General features: G+C 43.7%; 1 protein-coding gene across 1 annotated transcript in view; it reads right to left on the bottom strand.

Annotated features, from left to right (window-relative positions):
• The window catches only part of LOC119163043 (ATP-binding cassette sub-family C member 2), a 796039-nt gene that overhangs the window by 684763 nt on the left and 94652 nt on the right, over window positions 1-16624 (bottom strand). The window contains exon 3 of the mRNA XM_037414979.2: window positions 11254-11388. Coding sequence (XP_037270876.2) covers window positions 11254-11388 — 135 coding nt within the window. The remainder of the gene's footprint in view (window positions 1-11253; window positions 11389-16624) is intronic.

Here is a 16624-nt window from a genome sequence, read left to right as displayed (position 1 = left end):
TAGTGGGTAGATCACTATTTACTTTATGCTGATAACATGTGTCTATTTCATATCGCCCCTGTAATACTGAAGCATCATCAGCAAATTCGAAGCCCTTCTTGTGTCAGTCTGATGACACATTTTGTATTTCTGTGACAGGCTGTTGCCCTAGAGCAGAACAGAAATGGCTCAACATACTCATCAACACCTCAAGAAGATTATTACTTACAGTTTTATTACTTTTGTAATATGTGAAATACTCTATATGTAGCTGTTGTTTCACTAGAAAATTTGCTTCAGAAAAACCACGTTATTGAAAAAAGTCTGTTTTTATTTGCAGTAAATTTATATCTTGCACATGGTCTTCCCTTGTCTTGAATTAGACTATCACAGCATCCTTTTACAAAATCAATAGTGTTTTTAAATATTGTTTTTTCTAGTGTCAGCACTGTGAAAACAAATAGTAGTAGATAGAAATTCATCTGTGGTATTTCTTCTTCTCACAGTGATCATGCTTAGTGCCAAATTTCAGTCATGCATTTATTGAGAATAAAGCATTACAAATGCAGTGGGGGCACCAAAACCTACAAAACAAGGTCCTGGCGGCTGACCATCTGCACTAAATTTTATTTAAAAAATGTATAGCACAATGAGTAAGTATCAAAAGGTCAGCACTTGCTAAAAAATATAAACTAAAATGACATGCACAGCCTCCCAGTATCTGTATTGTATATTAAACTAAACCAAAGTAAACACTGATTAAAATTTAAAATTGGTTCGACGGTGTCATAGAAAAAAAGGTTTACCTTCTAGCACACGTGCATTCCTTCTACAAGCTGCCTAAATAGACAATAAGGTGAAAGTTTGAAACAAATGACATAGGATAGAACACTGAGCTACATGTGCTATCGTACTAACTGTAAAGTGCTGCAATGTATGGGCAATCAGTTCACTAATTTTGTCTGAATAACTTTTGTATCCTCTGATGAAAGACGATAAGGGTTGCATTACACAAGGTAGTTTATTAGCAGCTTGCACAAGATATAACAAAGGGTACGCAGGAAAACATGTCACATTGTTCTTGAGTTGTAGTACAGACTCACAGTTCTTGGGCACCTCTTTAAAACAGTGCAGAACATGTTGCATGCAAACGTGATACTGTGAGCACGTTTTACAGTAAGCTATTCATATAAACAAGTATAATGGAAGCAGCCCCATCAGCACTATAAAAATAATTTAAGGCTCTGTGTTGTTATAAAGCTGCAGCAGCCAAGTTATTGTGCTGAAGGTCAATTGATCGTGCATTCACATACTCAATGCAAATCCACACATCACAAGTATTGCTTCATTCCTTCCTATATTGTCTATGCTACAGACCACAAACAAGCTAAAGGATATGTTTGAAACACCTAAAAAATTATTCAGTTTGAGTGTGCGAGATCATGTGCACTCACATTTGTATGTACATAATGATTATACTGTCCCTCCTTCCCCCCTCCTGATTTCCTCAAAATAAAGTCACAGCTATGTCCGAACACGAGCTTTTAAGCACTAATGACAAATCAAAGGAATTGTAGCCTATTGAACTGAAAGCAACCTTAAGTGGGTCGTCGAGGACGGCACTGTGCACGTCATGCTTATACTAGTCAGCATGCATGCTGTAAGATGCCTTCTTCGCAACATATTTGCCCGTTCATTATTTGTTGTAACACCATGGTGTCGCATCAAACCCCAATAAAAAACTGTACCCAAAGAGTTTTCCAAAACCCACCTGAACCCAAGTTAAAAAATATATCTTGCCAATTTAGAGCAAAACGTTCAAATGTAGGACATCATATCGAACCAGCGGTCCCACAACTGAACACATAACTGAAATTATGGTTTTAGAAGTGCGTCTGCAACCACATTGCCAATTACTATACCAGTTATTGGTTTGAAACAAGTAAATTGGTTCAATGCAAGTGTAAGTAGCATACGTTGCCACCGACATGGTGAGTTCAACTTTAACAATTCTCGTGCAGGGACGTACTTGAATGGAAAACTGGCTTTCAGAAAATTGGAAAGGGGATTAATAATGGCAAACATTTGCCTGCCATTCAGTAAGTACACCTCTAGGGGCAGTGCCAGCAAAGGGGGGGGGGGAGGTTGTGGGGGGTTGGAGCCCCCTGAAAATTTTCACCTGCTCCCTCCCTGCCACCAAAAAAGCAAACATAGTGAAACGCAGCACAGAAGTTCTCTGCGTGCCTGCCTGCTGAAGGAACTCGCGTATGACGGGTGACCCTCCATAGTAAAGAAATCCTTGCTCCACCCCTGCATACCTTTGTTTTCTGCTACCTGTCACTTGGTTGTCACATTGGTAGAGCGACCGCCCCCGAAAGTCGTTGGTCTCTAGTTTGATCCCCGAAAGAGGATAAATGTTTCAGCGATTAAGAAGCTTTTCCTTGTAAGAAATCCGTACAGATTTCCTTGTGGCCTCGTGCCACAAAAAGGAGGTTGTCTAGTTTCCCTTTCTGAACCACTCTGCCCCCTTGCAGGTTTCCACAGAACTTATTTGCGTTGCTTTGTTATCTCATGTTACAAAAAGCAATTTATTATTTAACAAACATTAACAAGCTTGTGTTCCTTCAGAATTATGCATTATGCCGTACCCTCCAAAGGGACCATGTTTTTCGAATGATGCATGCTGTTTTTATTTCATGTTTTTCAATAGAAGTGACAAAATCAAGGCATTTATATCTAAATATTTTCTGGCAGGACACGTGACATACTCAAGTGCGAGTATTCATTGGCTCAAAATAAAGAATCTCTTATGCATGCTTGCAGTGTGGATACTATTATGATAAGAATAAAAGCGTGTTTCATGCTTCTTGAGGAGCAAAAAAAAGATGTACATACATGTGAAACGGTTTGCTTTAGTGCGCAACTTACACAAGTAGTGTCGACGAACAGCCTACACAAAGTGAAATCTTACATTGCATTTCTACATTACGACAAAACTATTTACTTTCTTATGGGTACTCGCATGCTAGTCATAATATCTTTTGAGGTCACTGTAGTGCTCAGATTCTAGTGTTACGGCCCATGTGGTTACTATAACTCATAGTGACTCCTTAAAAAATCTGTGGTGGTGGCTACGAATGCTTTGGTACCACATAAGGTCAGCTGTATTTTCACAGGAAGGATAAAAACACAACGCTATGCCAAAGAAATATCTCAAGATATGCCGGTAATTGTCATCTGCTTTCGTTTTTAATTGTTATGTTTGCCAGCACTTGTTTGCTATTGCCAACCTTGCTCCTTCTCTTTGCATATACCTCAGGATTACGCAAGGAAGATGTTGCCGCGTGATACTCAGCTTGTAAAATATTCATGCAGGACATCTTCAACTCAATGTGCACTCAAGGAACAATGCATCATGGATGCGTACACACTTGTTTGAAACAAACTGAGTGTGAACTTTGTTTCGTATAAGCACATGCATCGATGATGCACTGTACTTTTTTTCTTTCTATTAACTACAGTGTGACTGACTTAATGCTGCCGCCATGTCACATGCCGTGTACGCTGCTGTTGCCAGCAGAAAACAGACTTTATTGTTGTATTGCTTTCCAATCAAATTCTGTGGTCAATATTTTTAGCACTCCTAATCATCGCTCCCAAGGAACTCCACTCAGTGAATGCCTGAAACAATTGTAATGAAATTTGGTTGAGTTTCATTTCTAGAACGTGCCTGTCTAAGCTGAGCATTTGTTTAGTCTGGCACAATTTAATGACGTGAGCATGCCTTCCCCAGTGAGACAGTGAGGATAGTATGTGCTCATAGGGTATCTCTGCCGAAGCATTTGTATGTAAATGCACACGCCCCTGGAGAAAAAGGATGTATTCTGGCAATGCAAAGGCACAAGAGGACAGTTACGTTGTCATGAAGTTGGAGGCCTCGTACATGCAGTGTCACATCTACGACATCTTCAGTCAACTGACAGTTTCCAAGACCTGGTTGACTGGAGACATGTCTCATTGATGTGGTAGGAAATGCAGTATCTGGTGAGGAGTTTAAAAAGCAGGCCAATGGTGCGTCAGCCAGACTAAAAGTCTGTCCAGTGTGTGTAGTGACTTTGCTGTCACGACGAAGGATCGTTTGTAGTTGTTATTAAGCAGGCCAGCTGACAGCCTTCCTCAGTGTAATAAGAGGCTACAGACAGTGCTGTGCACTCTGATTGGCCAAGGCTGTTAGCAAGGAATATTTAAAATGTGCAGTCAATCCCTACTTGAAGGTTATCGCGCGAGCCCCAACCACGAACTACAGCAGTTCCATGTCCCAGAAAACACTTTCGAGAAGAAGGTGGTATTACGCAAGCTTCACACACTCTTCTTTTGTTCCTTAAGCAGCGATCACTGCCGCCTGGAGAAGCTGTTTAAATGAATCAGTGCCTAGCAACAGCTGTAACATATTTCCCTAGTAATTCTGTAACCGGCTGTGGAGATATAAGCTTACGAAGAATACACTTGGAGTTCCATGAAGAAGAGGCTCGAAACTGAGAGAAATTAAAGGTGTACCTTTCGCCTTATGGGTGATTGTTGTAGCATGTAACAGGCAACGATTGATTGATTGATATGTGGGGTTTAACGTCCCAAAACCACTTTATGATTATGAGAGACGCCGTAGTGGAGGGCTCCGGAAATTTAGACCACCTGGGGTTCTTTAACGTGCACCCAAATCTGAGCACACGGGCCTACAATGTAACAGGCAACGAGGTAGAGAAGAATGCACAATCTTGGTTTGCACTGTTCATGCCACTAGGCCCCTGGGATGTTAGGCTAGTCAACGGTCGTACGGCAACTTTCATATCTCGTGCAACTGTACAAGTATGTTGATAGGCACACGTGAAGAATACGTAAAATCCCGTTTCGTGAAAAAAAGACGGATCCCTGCAGTTGGTCTGGGCCAGGTGTCCACCCAGTGTGAGCTCATTCCAGTACAGCCAAGTCACAACCTTGCCCTATCGTGCGCAAGGCAGATACCCAGACCCAGTGCCCCAAGCTCGACAAGTGCAAGCCTCTGCCTCAACCTCAATCTATGTGTATTATTGTTTCTGAGGCTCAGGCTTGACGAGCGTTAACAAATTCTGCACACTATCTGCACTTTTACACCTGTGGCTAGCACAGACAAAACACACCCACGGCAAACAAAATAGTTCCAACGATGCTACAGCACAAGGCACGAATGTGCCGCTTAGGCGGCCTGCCCCGCAAGAGCCTACAAGGAAAATCGTCACAACTACAATCTTGGAGAAATTTCAATATATTGTAATATTCCCTTGTAATAACATAATTCAGTGACTACTGATTGATTGATTTGTGGGGTTTAACGTCCCAAAACCACTATATGATTATGAGAGACGCCGTAGTGGAGGGCTCCGGAACTTTCGACCACCTGGGGTTCGTTAACGTGCACCCAAATCTGAGCACACGGTCCTACAACATTTCCGCCTCCATCGGAAATGCAGCCGCCGCAGCCGGGATTTGAACCTGCGACCTGCGGGTCAGCAGCCGAGTACCTTAGCCACTAGACCACCGGGGCGGGAATTCAGTGACTACTTTGGTGAATGAGAACTTCGCCTCAATTATTGCTTTCCCCGGCGTGCAGCGAACAGTCACCACTGTCGAAATTGGGGGAGGGCTCAGCCCCCCTAACTTTTCTCACTGGGTGGCTCACACCCACTTCCTTCCCCGGCTGGTACGCCTATGCACAGATGACACAACCATAATTTGCAGCATCCTACACAAGCCACATGCTTCTTTTAATTCTCCACTTCCTCCTTCTGTGAGATGGCACTGGGTTCAGGGGAGTTGATATTGATGCATAACAATTGTAAGCGCTAAATGCACGTATGTAAAACGAGCGAACCGCTTGTCCTGTGTCCTTCCTGTGTCATTCAGTGCTTACAACAGTTGCAGATCCCTCCTTTCTGTTCATTTACACCTCCTCCTACTTTCCGGGCTCATGAAGTATCAAATGTCTGCCCCTCCGGCTCCGCAAATAGGCCGCTCCCCCATCTGAATCTCCATTATGCATTCCTGCCTCTACGCAGCCCTACCTATACTTGTACTTCAACCCTTATTCAACTCTGCGAACTTCCATTAAAGAAACCATGAAAAGTTTTTTTTTAAAGTTTTGTCAGCATTTAGGCTAGAGCATTATGAAACCATTCGCACCATAAATTGATTGACACGCCGTGTACCAAGGCCGCTACAGAAAATTATATCATGCCCTCCTTGTCACCTATGCCTGACCACCACAACTTAAGAGGCACTCTGGCGATCGCAGAGCTGCCATGAGTGCGCTCGCCGTTTTGAGCTTTTACCAGTCTAGACCTCCGAGATGGCACACCGACTGGTTGCGTGCAGTCTCGGAGGCCATGACGCAGTGCGCCTAGAAGTACGCACATCGTCTGGCAACAGAAACAAAGACCACAAAGTAAGCGGTTAATATGTGCTCTGACAGGGGCTGCTACCCTACCAGCCGATTTTACTTCTGCATATTCTACAGCCCATGACAGCCAATCAGATAAGCAGCCATATTGACAAGGCTGCTGACGTGCTCTGGGCAGAGCATGTTGCTCTATGAGTGGGCAGTTTAAAAGGGATTTGGCCGAGTTGCAACAATATCCACCAATTTCCAGCGATTGGCAGCTTTGAATCGTAGTAATAAATTACGCAGTTTATGCAGAGGGGTCAAGTCAGTCTCTAAATAACCCTTGAGACTTAATCTACCCGCCGAATGTGTTTGTACAAAATCACCAAAAACCGTTCAAGGTTCCTTTTAAAAAAAGCCCAGTGTTTTGTCGGCCACTAAATAAGTCATAGCAAGATACACCATTACAAAGTGCCCAGCTCTAATTAATCGTCATCAACAACAACAGCGTTTAAAAAATTCACAGCTACACAGGAGCGTGAAATGTTTAACAGACACACAGCAGGTACTTTGCGGTCGCAATCGCAATTGGAACCCTAGAAGAGTTTACAACAGCCAATATTCTATAATGTGCACAAACTTGGACTTGACCTCAACCCAGAGCACAATAACACAATGACACAGCATGGTTCACGTGTTCATAGAGAAATAAAAGGCAAGCAAATGTGAATACAGTAAATTGGCTGCTGCTAATGCTATCAAACTACACTCGGGTATTCTCAGTGTTCTTGACAGCAAGGCCATGAATGGCTAGCACTGCTGGCCCTAAAACAGTCATGTTGCAGTACCGAAAATGTGGGAGGCGAACTCTGATGTTACTTCAGTGCTATCAGTACATTACGAGCTGGTTCCTTTGTTATTCATGCACAAAGACACAACAAAATTCCAGCAACGTCCCTGTCTCATCAAAACAGGTTGATCTCTTTGTGATTACACTGCCTAGAAGCCACCTAAGTCACGATGTTAGAGTCATGTCTTACATTCATGATACAATAAAATGTGGAGACGTTTCTGAAAAAAATTCGCACAATCAATGCAGGATCTGAGAATACTTATGATCCAAATCAGTTTAATTTATTTTCACAATTGCGAGCGTAGCAGCCGGGAAATCATTGCCCTGTCGCAGTGGTCTAGCGGCTAAGGTACTCGGCTGCTGACCCGCAGATCGTGGGATTTAATCCGGGTGGCGGCGGCTGCTTTTACGGTGGAGGTGAAAATGCTGCAGGCCCGTGTGCACAGATTTGCTTGCACGTTTGAGAACCGAAGTTGGTCAAAATTTCCACATCCCTCCACTACGGCGTCTCTCATAATCATATCGTGGTTTTGGGATGTTAAACCACACATATCAATCAGCTGGTAAATTGTATCAAGCGGGAATGCATCAGTGAGGTTCTACTGTATAGGTTCACGCAACTACATGAGCTTAGATATTAAACAGAAAATATGGTCGTCAACTGTCTTTAGATTGCAGCTGACGCACTAGGCAAATTGACTGACGTCAGTGCAACAATGAGAGTAATAAGTATGGATGTACTGTGACTCCGCAAACACATACCTAATCTACAGAAAGCTCCTAGAGGATATGCACCACAGAAACGGGGCCAACACTACCACTCACTACTGGTGCATAAAAAATTAGACACAAAAAAAGGTAAATGAAAAAAAAATTAACAAAGAAATAAAAGTATACATAAATACATAACCTGCATGTTGCACTTCTAGCCAACATAAACTGAGGTGGAACTACTTAGCATATGCTAAAATTAATAAATGTATATATATGAAAAGTAAGCAAACAAAATGCTTGTGCGACACAGCTTGACTGGTGACCCACCTTCACAGAGTGGAATAGCTTCAGCTTTTTCTAGAAATCTTTGAAACACCTCCCCCGAAAAAACATGCACATATAGCTGGATTTAATAAATATAGCCGGCTTAGAAGATTATGTTGATTTCATTTACCTAAAAAGGCTCAACAACTAGTAACGATGGGTGATCGGTGTACAGTTTCTTCAGCTACGTTGTACCAATTGCAAAATATCTACTACCGACAATAATGCTGATCGTAATAATATAAATAATTAATGAAATATTTTAGCTTATTGAGAGACGGCCTCCTTCTTTGGAGACAAGGCGTACGTTTTTCAGTTTCTTTGCACTATCGAGAAGGAACAGACATCCAACACTGAGCTGACGATAATAAGCATTTTTGTTGTTTAAAGTCTTCTTGACCTGACATGTGCTTGAAATATTTTACTGCGCACTTGATGATGACAGATGCATGTTTAACGAAACAGACATGACCATTTCGGCATGATATTGAATATATTGTTTAACTATTCTTCAAATGCATCATTCAAGCAGATAACCATCGCATATTATATCAATTGTTATGGTTTTCAAGTAATGTAGCATGACTGCATGCAATCTTGACAAAATTATTGATACTGTAATAGCAGCTACTGTTGAACATTTGACAATTTATTGCAATACTTACAATTGTTTAAACTTGGTCTACAATAACTTACTTCACGCATTCATAGATAATCGACCATAATGCGAACCTTAAATGAAGGGGGGAGGGCTACATGCACAAAAATGTCTTGTATGCAAGCTCCTCTCCAGGGCACGTGCACGCAACTACACAAATCGGAAACTGAGCTGTACATTCCTCAATATTTCACGGTTTACATTTCATGAACACACTTCGCAACACTCGACAGAATCGCTCAAATGTCACACGGTCCACAGAACGTCACCACAGCACTACACACAACAGCATTCGTACTGCGCGTCGCATTACGAATGACAACAAAGAGGGGCAATAAAGCTTGCCCATCCTTATCGTAGCAAAAGCTAACGCTCGCAAGCGTTTAAAATTAATGCATACTATTTGCTGCGACGAACGGCACACATAGAACACACCCGACACTAACACTTGTTGCGATGATTACAAACTTTTGACTTCGGCGCGCACTAAACGCATATCCTGCTTTAGAAAGGTGGCTGATTTAATCAGGGAAATCTTCGAAGTTGTTTGCGATTACACTTGAAAGATGGACGGTACAACACAGGAAACACACGAACGACGACACTCGCATTGGCGAACACACTTTCTACAATGTGCTCGTTTCTTCGTTTTCGCTGTCGATCACACGTGCTGAAGGGGCAGTGAACACTGGCTGGCTACCGATATCTTCCCGGGAGTCTCACAGTGCTTACGATGGTCACAACAATAAAATCATCTATTCTTTTTGCATGTCGCTGCAGAGCCCGCTTCAGCAAGCGCTATGTTTGCCAAGCGAGCCGACGGAGCCGCTGTCCAGGCCGTTTTTCGCAGTAGGCAATGGTAGGCGAGCCATGCGAGTCGGCTTGCGGCTTGCAAAAGTTGAGAGCCGCTCTGCCTGACGTCACAGTGACAGCCTCTCTCGCCCATTTGTGCGGTGCGGGTGTGCGGAGCGGGTGCGCGGCTAGCCCTAACGGCCCTCGCCGTGCGGTTGGAGAATCGTACGCTTCGGGCTTTTACCGGAACAGTTCTGTTGTAGTTACTATGTGCACAAAGGTCACTGTGCTCACTGCAGAGTCTTTGTTTGCAAAAAGGACGCTCTTTTCAGACACAGCGAAGTAACAACTGCAACACTTATTCAATTGAACAATGCTGGGCACGTTTCGATCTGCTTCCCATTTTTCGTGTGGCATTCTAAGCTTTTGCTATCGTATTCATTTCTTCGCCTTTGCGGCAAATACTGCCACTTTTTCAAATAATTTCTCCCAATTCTGACCAAAATGGTGCCTGCCCTCGTCCCGCGAAAAAAAAATTTCTACTCAAGGCGGTGGTTGACATCCACGCTGAGAGTGGTTTCGTTTGAAAAGGCTTTTCTGGCACCGATAAAGAACGCTTTCTTTTTCCGTTCAGAGTTCGGGAGGGATCATAGCCGAGTGTAGTTCTGGGGGTATATGTGACAGGTGCGGAGATCGCGCATCGTCGCAGCACTGCGAGAAACTGCAATGTGCCTGCGAACCAGAATCAACCTCGGCGCTGGGGTGAGCCCCACCGCGGTGGTCTAGTGGCTAAGGTACTCGGCTGCTTATCCGCATGTCGCGGGATCGAATCCTGGCTGCGGCGGCTGCATTTTCGAGGGAGGCGGAAATGCAGTAGGCCCAAGTGCTCTGATGTTGGTGCACGTTAAAGAACTTCAGGAGGTCGAAATTTGCGAAGCCCTCCATTACGGCGTCTCTAATAATCATATGATAGTTTTGGGACGTTAACCCTCACTTATTAATCAATTATTCAATGAATCAATAGAACCTGGGGCGAGGCTTCATTGCTTGCTCGTGAAGGATATCAGCTGTGCGCGTCCCCATTATGTTGTGTCTTCAATACAATGCAAATACCTTCAGCCCGTAAAAAAACATTTATGCGCATGAACGTTTTGTCACAACGACCATTGATCGCGACAATAATTTAGCTCGTACTGTTAAGAATTGTGTGACCTCAGTGCGCTTATATACCTTCACCGACCTGAACAGAAGTCACCATCAAGAAAATTTCGTCAGCTCTATTGGTCAAACTAAGTTTTCGTTAACAACAAGTTAATAAAAATTTATATGTCAGAAAACTCCTCTCGAGGCAAACAAATGTAGGAACCTATGCAATGGTGCCCATGCCGCTCATTGTGTTGGTATACCTGCGTCTATAGTTTCGGCCACAAGTGTTTTCTCAAAACATCAACACCTTTGTCACTTCCCGAAAAATAAAAGTGGTCTGCTTGAAATAGGTGATTACTGAAGGTGCCTTACGACAGTGATCGCCGCGACGCAGTCGCATGCAGCTACGTTCAGCACGGCCACTTCATCCAGAGGATAGAGCACACTGTGTGGCCAGAGAATAGAAGACTTCGCCACGTAGAGGAACACAGTCACGAGTGACAAAACCTGCAGCACAAAATAAAGGCAATGGTCAGACTTCATAGTGTTTTCTCTGGCAAAAACAAGGCTTCACTACTTCGAAGCATATTTGCGAGCGCAACGCAATCGTATCCGGAGTTGGTGTGTTTTTTTTTTTCAAAAGAAATCGAAGTTTCAACGGAAGCCATGGTAACTTATGTGTACATAATTGCTTTGCCAGTTTTTTTTTTTTTGCCAACGGAATCGTGTTGCACTGTGGCGGAACCCGCGCCTTTTGTAGCTTGCCTGTTTTTTCCCCTCTCTTTCTTTCTCTTTTTGTGCCATGCGTAAGTGTGTATCTGTCTCAAATAAAAAAAAAACGCCAGGCCTGCACGGAAGACGCAGCACAGTGGGAGCGAAAGCTAGAGGAACAGCCATTCAGAACCTTTTCAACACACTCATTGGGTAAATGCTGCAAGAACACTTGATTGATGTCCACTATGGCATTAATAAAAAAGTTTTATGGTAGTAGGTCAGCATTCGCTTTGCTATATTTCGTCATTTTTTCTCAGAAGCATGGTATGCGCTAAACTATGGCGAAGAATTTCGTCCCAATTTTTCATGCAGTGACTGAAAACGATGAGGAATTATGTCTGAAGTGAATACGTGCCACAGTTAATAGCTGAACAAAAACAATCTTTTGTATTGAGTTGGAGCATTGGACGACCCACTTGTTACGCTATTCTCATTGTGTAACTACTGCTTGTTATTTCGCTATCTTAAAACGCTTTATAAGTCGCCTTAGCGTGATTTCTTTCCAGACATCAATCCTGCTTAAGGCATGTTTGTCAACAAGTCAGAAGCACCGGCGTATCTCAGTAGTATATTACTGGGCTGGCACCCAGCGGACACGGGTTTGAGCCCCACGCTGTAATTTTTGCTATTTTTTTCTAATTTCACGCTATGTGGTTACCGACACCGGTGGCAGGGGTAGTGGCGGCCAACTACGACGCTGCGCGAGACCTGAGTTGTGATCTCATAAAAGCTTTTGCTGTAAAAAGAGGCAAATCGCATTCTAGGAAGAGATGTAATGTGAAGCAGGCAGAAGAGAGGAAATCACCAAGTACTTAACAAGCATGTCATGCGTGAAATGTTCATATCAGAAGTAGGGGTTAATACACCTTTTTTTATTTTTTGCTGCCCAACTTGACTCAGCACAAACAAAGAAAACAGTCGCATATTTTGATTAGAAAGATAGCTGCAGAAAAGGTTGTATATTTCAAGCATTTGCTTCAAGAAACAGGCTGGGAGTCTCTCTTACAAATAACAGATTTTGCCGTTTCCTATGGCTATGTATAACACCTTATTGATAGTAATATTATTATTATTATTAGTGCTTACTTTCCCTGTAAGAAATATGAAAAGGGACACCAGATCAAAAGCTACAAAACTTTAACTCGAGAGTGCCTGAGGCCCAACAAAAATACATTGATGAATCATGCATGGCAGGCGAAACGAAAACCGCAGCCAACAAGAAAAATGGACAAACATTGACTATACAATACATAAATGCAAGGATAGAACAATACACATCCTAATACTAGAAAACATGCATACAAACAAGGTACTCATACACTGTACCTCACAAAACATTCTTAATGTACTTTTGGTTTTACCATGAGTACATGGCAATCGTCTTTTTCATACTCGTTTAAAATCGTTTGTAAGGTATACTGAAGGGTTTATTTTCGCAGCCAGTTTTCATATACGCAACACTGTAAGCGAAAATTAGCCGACATTGGAGCTTTTTCAGCATGTGAGCTCCCAAAAGTCCCCGGCCCTATTATTGACTACCTGTTAGCGAAGTAAACTCGGCACATGTTGTCGTAAAACGACCGTTGCTTATTATGGAGTTTACGAACGACATGACCTTCTTAAACTTCCTACAGAGTTTTAAGTCACCTGGTGACATTAAGTCACCTTTTTAACTCCTTATGGGAGTTTAAAAAAACCTTTTTGATTGTGACGTTCCTGCATGACTGTGTTTGTGGGTGAGTACGGGCATCTGTTCCTTACGCTGGTGTGAAACTCCAGTGCCTTGTGTGAGTCACCCTGCGAGCATCTGCGGAGAGATAATGAAGTTATCAGTGCAGCAATATTTGCAACGGAGGGTTGGTATTTAGTGTGAACGTTTCAAGATATTTCGCACCATTGAACCACACTGGACATCGATGCAATCCCTCAACGAAACGCCGCGAATAACTTGCTTCAATGTTCCGAGTTAGGAAAATTTGCGAGGAATAATTTCAATGGTACCAAAAGTAAGCTGTTCCGATCATCAGCGGCTGTTTCTGGAGTTTCACCGCATAAATATTTGAAGCGATCCGAAGTAGGCTTCGCTGAACCTTGGGTCTCCGAGAGCTTGCACGCCGGCCGGTGGCGGGTGTGAGAGGTGCGACGGCGACGCGCTTGCTCCGACGGCTGCCGACGCGCTCGCCCAAAGTACTGGCGACGATGGTTTGTCGGTGTGTGTGTAGTATTGCGATACAAAATATATGGACAATCTCAGCTGGATTTCGCCGCCGGCGTCGGCATCATTTACATTCTATCCATATTTATGAAAATGCAAGAAAAAAATTTATCCAGAAAACAAAGGCTAGGCCTGTGCGAAATGCGCAGCACTGTCTCTGCGAAAGCTAGAAGAGCAGCCTCTCAGTCCATTTCTAAACATTCATTGGGTAACTGCTGCAACCACACTTGCTGGGTACACACTACGGCATTGTTAATAATAGTGTACTATACCAGCACTCGCTATGCTATTTTTCGTTAAAATGATTTTGCTTTAGCACAGCTCAATTTAAGCGTAAAAGGAAAGATACTATGCAGTCAAAAAGGAGGAAAAAAAAACAGACGGCAATGAGAGCTCTAACTTCCAACTCTTGTTCACTGGGTACCCTTACACACAAAAAACATTCCACGTAACGCCACACATGAGAAAACCATACACGTGTTGCATAGCACACTATCAAGGAAACGTATTTGTGATCTGATTTCAAATTAAAAATTATATACCAATGTTTTACAGCACGTGCTCCCAAAAATTAAGCCCTTTTTGAGATAAGGCAACAGACGGCGTACTCTCACACAGCTTCGCACATTTTGCGATAGCATTCACCTTAATAATTTCCCATGTCAGCTGGTTACGATTGCGGCCCAAGATGGCACACTGATGAAAGAATGGAGTGCATCCCCACGTCTTACAATGCATGGCCAAGAAACCACCAGAAGGAAGCTTGTTTTTGACTTTGCAAGAGTTCTCGCGCAAGTGGTTATTAACATACCTACCATTTTGCCCAATGTAAACCGCGCCATACGACAGCAGGAACATGTATACAACAGCTAGGGCACATTCAACAACCTTAGTTACATGCTTCTTTCCTCAAGTGGGTTGCACCTCGTTCTTGGGGTTCATAAGCTTACACGGACGGCTAAGTTTGTTTGGAGCAGAGAACACCACGCGGATATTTCCTCTCAGGGCAATCATTTTCGAATGGTGTAAAACCTGATGTACGTGCGGAATCATACTGGTTTTCCCAGCATCGGGCTTACTATTGGTCTGCGGTCGTCCCCGCATACGTGGACCATTGAACAGGCATTCAGCTACCGACCCCTGCACCAACACTAGGTAGCCTGCCAAGGATAATCGCTTTCTTTATCTTGCAAAACTAGCGGCCATAGTCAGACGGCATGACTTCAACAGGGCATTTCTAAAACATAACCTGGCAAGCCCTCGCTTTATGGGCTTTGAATGAGCCGAATCGTACTGCAAGAGAGGCTTTTCTGGCTGTGGTTCATAGCAACAGCAGGTGTGTTCAAACGAACAAGAAAGGTGAAGGTCAAGGAAGTGGATTGTGCTATCTTCCGGTATTCCCTATGTCACTTCAAGTGGTACAAGACACTCCTTAAATATTGGCAGAATTTCTGCAGCCTGCGGCTCAATCGCAACTGAAGAAAACTCAATAAAGAACGAGAAATTGTCCACATACCAAAAAAACTTTTCACACCTTCTTATCAGACAGCAAAACATCAAGACGGGTGAGAAAAAGATCATTCAGTATGGGTGCAATGCACGATCCTATGCATACCCCAGTTTTCTGAATATAAACAGCGCCGTCCTAATTGGTAAAAGTTGACACGTGATAAAATGTAAAAGCTCTAAAAAATCACTACTAGATATGAAGGCGTCATTCTGGAACCTTATAGCACCGTATTTTTCATGGGGCTGTTCCCCTCCTTGGAGCAGGTCTTTATAAGGAATCGAGTAAAAAACATCTTTGATGTCAATGAAAAATGCTTGGTAACCTTTGTCAGCGTCAGTTTCTAAAAAATTGATTGTTTCATCCTAATTACCTATCAGTAAGGGGTCTTTTATGAAAAAAACAATTAAGCTTGGCTAGTAAAAACAGTGCTACTGGCTGCCCAATGATCACTCGCGTGAGCACTTTTGCAATGTAAAAAACGAGCTTTCTTCTGGTGGTTTTCTGGCTATGCATTGTAATACGTGTGCATGCACTTCATTCCTTGATCAGTGTGTCATCTTGGGCCACAACCGTAACTTGTTAACACAGAAACCCACATTACAATTCCTCAAGTCCTCACAAAGATGGCACCGAGCACGCATCGTACCTTTTCGGCGCCTGCTAGCCCGAAACCTGCCCAAAACCTTCCAGAAAGCTTCCCCGACTAAATTGTCCTTGAAGCGTCTGTCGACCCTCGGGCACCCCGCAGGTGGGGGGGGGGAGCAACCCGAGAAATACGAGCGCACTCTCGCCGGCTCTGGCAGCCCGTGGGTAGCCAGAAGTCGAACATCGAAGAGCCCCACTGGTGAGTAGGGGCCCTCGTGTCTAGCGGAGAGAGGCATGACGAGCCGATTAAGAGCAGGTGCTTCACTGAACGCTGGCTTGAGCCGCTTGAGCGCGATTGTATCGCGTGCCCCATTGATGTCGACGACGAAGTTAGCAGGCCAGCGCTTTAACACACGGAAGGGGCCGAGGTAGGGTGGTTGAAGCGGAGCGCGCACAGGGCCGTACCACGCGAGCATGTGTGTCGCTCTTTTTGGGTCCTGAGCGATGTACGCTGCACGTGGCTGGCTGCGTGTAGGCTGCTGACGAATGTGCCGAAAGACGTCGCGCAGCTGGTCGGCGTAATCTGTTGCTGTTAACTGGGTGGCACTGCCGCTTTCTTTTAAGAAATTGGCAGGCAGGCGAAGCGAAGTGCCACAAAC

The sequence above is a fragment of the Rhipicephalus microplus genome, chromosome 9, assembly GCF_043290135.1.
Source record: "Rhipicephalus microplus isolate Deutch F79 chromosome 9, USDA_Rmic, whole genome shotgun sequence".
Taxonomy (NCBI): domain Eukaryota; kingdom Metazoa; phylum Arthropoda; class Arachnida; order Ixodida; family Ixodidae; genus Rhipicephalus; species Rhipicephalus microplus.
The sequence above is the reverse complement of the archived record's forward strand: the minus strand, read 5'-3'. Positions and strand labels throughout refer to the sequence as shown.